This window comes from Echinococcus granulosus (genome assembly GCF_000524195.1).
Source record: "Echinococcus granulosus chromosome Unknown EG_S00073, whole genome shotgun sequence".
Taxonomy (NCBI): Eukaryota; Metazoa; Platyhelminthes; class Cestoda; order Cyclophyllidea; family Taeniidae; genus Echinococcus; species Echinococcus granulosus.
Genome location: NW_020170453.1, coordinates 40,902 through 48,747, shown reverse-complemented (window position 1 = coordinate 48,747; position 7,846 = coordinate 40,902). Strand labels below are relative to the sequence as shown.

The 7,846-nt window shown below is 40.7% G+C and overlaps 1 protein-coding gene across 1 annotated transcript in view; it reads right to left on the bottom strand. All coding sequences in view use genetic code 11, as the record gives it.

The window, feature by feature from the left end:
- EGR_07229 (hypothetical protein) overlaps positions 1 to 5,940 on the bottom strand; it is a gene marked incomplete at both ends in the record, with an annotated part of 15,522 nt that extends 9,582 nt beyond the window's left edge. The window contains 2 exons of the mRNA XM_024496478.1: positions 3,139 to 3,230; positions 5,868 to 5,940. Of these exons, the coding sequence (XP_024349063.1) occupies positions 3,139 to 3,230; positions 5,868 to 5,940 (165 nt within the window). The remainder of the gene's footprint in view (positions 1 to 3,138; positions 3,231 to 5,867) is intronic.
- Positions 5,941 to 7,846: the final 1,906 nt, after the last annotated feature.

Genomic DNA, 7,846 nt, shown 5'->3' with positions numbered 1-7,846 from the left:
TTTATTCTCTAGAGCATGCCTATTTTCGCCTTAGGTGGGGAGCGTGGTTGACTTCTTGGTCTCATAGTATTAAACGCTCCTTTTTGCGCCTAATAAACCCCTTTTCATTTTCCTCAATTCAAATCTCACCTTATAGTTACTAATATTTTTATGCTTGACTTTCACATTTTAGGACACTATTTGCTATTTAGCTGTCAGTGTTTCTAGCTTTACTTTACCCACATTTCTAAATAGATGTTGCTCAGTGCGAACGTCAGAATGATTTGTCACTTGGACTCAGGAAGGGTTACTCTGTCGAAGACCCTGAGCGTAGCGGCTAATACTACAGTATGTGGTAAGACACTCTAAAGCCAAAATGCAGAATCACCTTTGATTGAGGCTTCTCTTTTTTCAAGCTAGAGGAAAATACTTTTCCTCATAACGCGCCCTCAGACGCTACTCATATCGCTCTAATTGATTGGCCTGGACATGCCTTTTCCTCTTAACCACCTAGTCGGTCTGACTCTTTTCATAGTAATGTAAACAAGGGCCTTCAAACACGGACAGTAAAGTAACTTGTGATTGTCAAACTCACTTGAGATGCTCCAGTATTCGATCACAACAAAGTACAACTAGTCCCTTCATAAAATGCAGTGCAATATTTATTTTTATGAATTGATGAAAGCCGTTTCTCTCGGACAGCCTAGCGCCTTTCTTTCAACCTCAGAGAGAACCCTTATTCACATACATGGTCTTCTGAACCAAAGTATTTTTGTGTCATTAACTACCTAGTAATTTCTCATTTGTCTAACACAATCCAAGGCCAATCCTCTCCAATCAAACTAACTGACCGTGGACGCGATAACTTGCTCATTTTTAAATGCACACACGCATACGCACAAAACACATTATCAAGTATCAAAACATCCCTCAGAATAACCACTATTTCTTCATTTGTCTTTTAAAGTCAGGCCTAAAAATAAAATGCTACTTAATTTCAAATTCGGCCTGAACGACCGCAAGTAGAAAACTTACTGATCCAATAGGGAGCATCTAAATCCTAGTTATCCTCCATACAAACCATTCTAGTATTGAGAGGCTGAAATTTTGGTTTCACGAGGAATCCGAACATCTTTTCTGAAAATCTATTTATCACATTAGTGGCAACAGAGGCGACAGTGATACACAAGAGATCACTCAACTGTGGAACGTGAGAAAGGCGAGACGTGAGCGAAAGAAACTGCCTAACATTTGAGAGTTATTTGCTGCATGGTGCGCTCACATGGAAACTTCAGAGGATGGCACTGCTCACCTATTAAAAGGTATTGCAAGCCTAACTTTTAAGATTGCATCAACCTTCACCATCCATCTTAAGACCTAGTGATCTGAATCATTTTGATAAGTAGTAGCGATAACCAAGGCGACAATGCTGAGCTAAACACATTAGTGATTTTGACTAACCATTTACAAGGATAGGAAAACGGTGTAGGCAAAATTTGACGAAGAAAATTTTCTCTTACATAATTCCGTTACCATACTTTTCCTCTTGACGTATCCTGTCGCCTCGTGACGAGTGTGCTGTCTCATGCTCTCATCATGCAGATTTCACTGCGTCCCAAGAGTCCCATATTTGATCCTAGAAGTGTATGGCATATTCTCTGGACTCTCCAAAGTCCTCCACAGACTACTACGGCCCCCTCAGTTGGATAAGAATAGAGAAATATGAAAGACGTCCACTCACTAACACTTCTAAATGGCACGCAGAGTAGTGGTGATAGCTGCAACATTAGAAGGCCTTACGATTCCCATTCTCCTTAAGTTTACTTCTCGATGCCTTCTTTTCCAACATTCTACCATGCTGCGGATATCACACCCTCATTTCATTTGTCTGATCATCCAAGGTTGCACATAGGCAGGCCAAGACCAATCGAAATGTTTTGCCAAAACGACGGTCTGGTCTTACGACGTCAGCCAGCTGTCAAACACCACAAGTCATGTCAGTATTCCGTACTACAATACCGTGTAGCTCAGAATCCCCATACTTTCATACCCCTTGCTCAATCATCTCCATCAGAAAACAAACAGATTTGTATCAAAATGTTTCAAATGTATCAAATGTATTCAAATGTATCGAAATGTTTGTACAAAGTTTAAGCTCATGTTCATAAGCATCAGTTCGCAGCTTACGAACAGAAGTGTAGTGAGCTGAAGTGGGAACGACAAGAGCGGAGAGTCCGTCGGTGATAGTCGCACTTGTATCGACCAATTGGAAGGCAGTACACACCTGTGCCTTTCTACCGATCATTATCGTCTCTTGACTACAAGTGCCTCAGCCGCCGCCGCTCACTGTAGTCAACCCCCAGCAACATCATCGCTACTAGCATTTCGGTAGTCTAAACACCATACATAAACGTCTCCCGACTTCTACCAGTTCCTATATTTGTGAAGCATCGAGATAAAGAACATTCTGACCACTGTGCATTCTACACCGATATTCTACAAATGCCAACAATGAGAGGTAAATTCGGTTAGCATAAGCACCGTACACATGGTGCATTCCCACATGGGAATTCACAAAGAACAAGCAGCTGCTTCGATAACAGCACGAGGCTTGGCCGTGAACCAGATTTTAGGTCGCTAATCAAGGAAAACTGATCGGTTGGTCAGTCAGTCAATGGCCGCAGGTTAATCACATGTATGAACTGAGATCTGGTGGTTGACTTAACCTCATAAGGGACCATATTTGGACATCTGCATCTGTTTATAAGCAGCATTATGAACAACTTTACTTCTCAAGCAAATCACTGGTTCGCCCATCTAGTGCTTTTTACCCTTATTTGGGGCATATGACATTCAACGTGCGCCCATTGGTCGTAACCATAATGGAGTCTAAACTTAATGGTTGCGAGGTGATCTGCGTGATCCGAAAAGCAGCTTTAACTGTTCTAAGAGCGCATTCGAAAAGTTTTTACTAGTGAAATTGATGGTGAATGATATTTCTGCGCAACACCTTAAAGTAGTCAAGAATGGTTGATTTTGAAGCCCGCCAGCTGATCAATGTCAAAACGAATCTGTGACTAGTGTGTATCTCTTTATCGCTGTGATATTTCAGGAGCTTTACAAATGGTACTTGCTGGTACTTGTGGTGTTTTTCGCAACCTTCTTTAAATGTTGGGAGTTTAATCGCTCATTGTTGCCAAATGAATAAAATTTTCTCTCCTTGAGTGGTCTTTGTTTAAACAGTGGAGTATCTGCAAACAATTTTTTGGACAACTCAGCTTAACCCAACACAGGATGAGGCAAACTCTAACATCCATAAGATCCACCCACCGTAGGTCAGAAGCACTTCCTGTACATGCACCAGTTATTGCAAATGTGCAAAAAATAAGGTCTTTTTATCCGTCCTTTAAGCAGTAAGAGCAACCTCGTAAATCTTGGGGGCTGTATCGCAACCATTTAGTCCGATTGCAGGTAAATTGCCAGATCCTCGTTCATGCATTCGACTGTTCTGCATCGGTGGAGCGACCGTTTCTGCTCTAGTGGCCGCATGAATGTGGTACAGTCGCGCTCCTGCTGCTACTCGGCCTGCATGTATGTGCATGTGTGGCAACATTCATTCCTTTGCCATTACTCTTTCTGCTTTCGTATCTGTAGAAGAATTAAGCGCAAAGAAGGAAAATTATAGCATACATGAAAAAAAGGCATTCTGGTGTTGCAGCCATCGTCGTCAATCCATGTGCCAATTTGGACGCAGCATTGAGTGAATGTCTCTTGTAACTCCACATTCCTATCCTATAGAGGAGTCGTGGTGTATTATGCAGGATCTTAAATGATTTGTGCGTTGATTATAAAGGCAGATTTGCATGGTAATCCTTTCTAGGATCAAGTTAGTGGTGCTTGTTGTTGGGTGGAATCTGCATGACTAGCACAAGGAGCAAAGATGACATTCCAGAAGCGACACAACACTACGCCACACAGGAAGGTGAGGGATGAGGAATGAATCAGGAGATGTAAATCGGATACACAACCGTTGAGTTTTCTCTTTTAAAATCTTCCACTGACATTTCATGTTGTCCTAAATGACTGCTGACAAAAGGACAGATGGTTATTGCAAGCGACCTATCTGCGCATTGGCGAGTCAGTTTGGGTTCAATGTGACAAGTAGATATACGATGGCACTCCAATCCCATTGATTTGCGTACTTTTGCTAGATCGGAACGGAGAATAGGGGAGATGATGCATATTACCGCGCTGACACTTCAGTCTGCTGTCTAAGATTTGGAGGCTTTAAACTCCATAGTCTGAGCTTAATTTGCACCACTTCATCGTTGTCGGAGTTCTGTTAATGTCTGCGACCAACTAGTCATTGTGTTTGCTGATTTTGGGTCCTAACCTGCACTGGTTTGTCCTACTGCCTCTTCAGCGCTGACTCAGGCACTACATTATGTCAAACCTGCGGTAAGTGGGGTTGTTGAGGCATGTAGTTAAACGGATGTACTCAACGCATATGAAATTGGTTCTAAATTGCGTTTACCAAACATCTAAACTGAGCCCTATAGGACCTGATTCGTGGAACCTTTACAATATCTACTTATCAAAGCTGCATACAAACTAAGTTGTCATTTTATCCCATTGCTTTCCATTCTAATAAAACAAAGTACAAAAGGGGTGTTGGTATGTCAAAAGTATTTCCCGAGTCCTTGAAAGCTGTGATAATTTACAGTAGTTAGCTAGCTCGGTAGTGGCAAAAATCTTGCAATCACCTAGTAGCTTCTTTTCTACGAATTGGGCAAATCAAATATTCTGGGCAATAATTTGCGACAAACTACATGAGAGGCACTGACGCTGGATGCGCGGAAGAGACCTGCTTTTAGAGTTACTTGCAACGGCACCTAGATCAGGTAAATTTCAACAGAGCTAAAAAACAAATTATTTTTGTCAAAACCCCCAGTTAAATCTGGCGTGAACAACCCAAAGAGTCATGCCTTGTATAACTACGGGCTCTAGATGCAAACATTCACTCAGTGTGTAAACAAATTCTTAAAGTTAAACGAAATTACTCTTGATTCGATATTTTTGCACGGTTGTCAAGTGATTTATCCGGTTTGGTGCTACCTGGGTGACATGTTGGTTTGATCCGTGTATGAAGTTGTTAGGCAGTTAGATTTCCAATTAAGCTAACTTTACAGACAGTACAAGAAATTAATTTTTTTAAAGTGCAGAATTCCAAAACAAAGTTATTTTAAGCAAAATGTGATAAATAGAATCAGAAGGCTGCCCTCAAGTGAAGCACTACTTGGTTAGAGGTGTGCATGTGTATGCATGTAGGATTGTGTGTGTGGGCATGAGCCACGTCTTGCCTTGCCATCAAAAAAAAGCTAATTTTACCTAGTACCAAAACGGCAAGGGAGAGAAAATAATAAAGATTAAGCAAATCTCACACTTGCTAATGGCCCCTTAGTTTAAAAAAATATGTAGTCAGGATGAGAGCAACTCATGCAGCACAGTATAAGGATGAAATCACGTCGGCAGAAGCGAAGCCTGCAGTTTCGGTTATCAACACATTGCCTATGCTATAGACTGAAAGTAATTGAAAACTGGAGCAGTAGTAAGGCGGAGAAAAATAATTGGTGTTATCGAAGGGGAGGCGAAGCTACAGCGTTCATTAGCTGCAAATGTGGCAGAGAGGCAATTTAATTATGCACCTACCTACTAATTTACTAAGCTGGATCACATAGATTATCCTGCTAGAAAATGATCACATTAGCTGGTCAAGCCGTCAACAATCTTACAATCCGCATTACTTCTAAAAGGATTTTACACGAGGAAGAGCATAGAAGCTGCGCATATGGAAAAATTGGATAATAGCGGATTTTGACTCGACTCACTCATCTCTATTAAATGCTGAATTTTAGAAATCCAAGGCGGTTTTTCCTCTGTCATTTTAGAAATGGAGTGCATGCATTTTCCTGTGGACTGTAATTGGTCGACGCGTACGCTGTCCAATCATGGGAGAGGCGGTAGAGCAGCTGTATGAGCCAATCATTAAAGGGGACATGAGTTGGCCTGTAGATTATAGAATTGGCAAAAATATGGCTTTTAGTATGAAAATGGCACTTTTAAAAGCCAATCCTGAGAAACAGACTGGATTTAAAATATTTTAAATTTATAATTTGTTATTATCCAAACTGATTAGGTTAGGTGCAAACATCGAGAGAAGACGGTGATTATGCAAGGCAGGCTTCTAGAAGGCAAAAGAAGAAAAGTTACAAATATAGTGCCTACTTTTTCGGAACAGTAAAATGATGAGTTCTGAAAATATCTATTGAATCACGAAGATAGGGAGCTAATATCACACTTACTGGTCTCAAAGTTTGGCGATGCCATGGCAATACGTATCCAAATGTCACGTACCACGTAGATCAGAGCTAAATGAATGAGAATATCCATCAACTCTAGTCTACTGCTCCCTTTTTTTTGCCAAAATTTTTGCCATTACTGGTTCCAAGTCCTTGTGGAAAATACAATAAGGCTTATCGGAAAAAGTAATAGCCCACTGTTATATGGTATTGATGGATAGGAAAGCAGGGAACACGTGTATCTTTTTATCATTAGTCATTACATTGGCAGTTGGAGCCAGGCGAAATCTGCACGCAGAGGAGGTGCGAACTGCCTCATTCCATTGTGCCTCTAGTAATCTTTTAAGGTAGGCCACGTTACATGAGTGACATACTTTACCTTAAGGCGAGATTGTCCTTTAAGTGCAGAAGTACAAGAGAGAGAAAGGTAAATAAACCCTAATGCGATCATATCTAAGCAAGCCCGCTTTTGCCACAGAGCATGGCGGGGTTACATGCCGTTAAAAGGCGTAAAGCATTTCGTGTAATATCACGATTTACATAGCTGGATTCCCTCGCTTATCCTTCTTACCTCCTCGTTGTATGGGTGTCAACTGTCAGCGTGTGAAGATATGTTCGCACACTCATCGGCTCAAATTACAACGCGTGGAGAGCATGTTGAAGTGCTTGACAATTTCTCACATTAAATCGCAAGCAAACGGTGCTTCATTCGGATTCTCCTTTTCAGGGTTACAAGACACGCACACGATTCCTACCATCGCGCATAAATTTGACTACTTTAAACCCGTCGATCATTTAAACTTTGTAAAGTGATTTACTTTGGGATTTGAGTTAGTGATCAAATGCCATGGAGGAGAAAGTGGCTGCAGATCTAGTAAGTTGGTATGCTTACGACTGACGCACGTAGCAGAACTAACAAGTTGAGTGGTCATGGCTTAACTTTGACCATTTTTGGTATCTTACACTCTTAAAACACAGTAAAAGACTAATTTATTTATTTCAATAAGTAAACAATGGACACTGGTGCCCTCTATTGCTATGGCACTGCATACCAATTTATATTTTGCAAAATTTTAGCTATATACTGATTTTGAAATCAGAAAAGTAAGCTACTTTAGATGACCTCCATAATTGTGTTGCAGAGAATAAACTGTATTAAGGAGGGGAAACACGAAATTCGGTAGTGACAATTTCACTTTCGTTATCTCCCCAACTGTCACTTTCCTTCACCGTTAATAGCCATAAGAGTCTGTTAGGATTTTACCCATTCAGTCGACTGTTGCTGATTAGGATGTGGTGGTAGATGGAATGTGATGATTATAGCCAGAAATTACATGTTGATACTTCTTCATTGAACGTTAAAAAACTAGAAAAACAACTTCAATGTTATTTTAGAGAAGAATTTATGTTGATAACTGTGATTGTGAATGAGTTTGTTGTTGCGTTAGAGGTGAATGCAAGGGGAAGAAGATTTGAATTACATTAAAGGGTGGAATTTTTACTGCTTT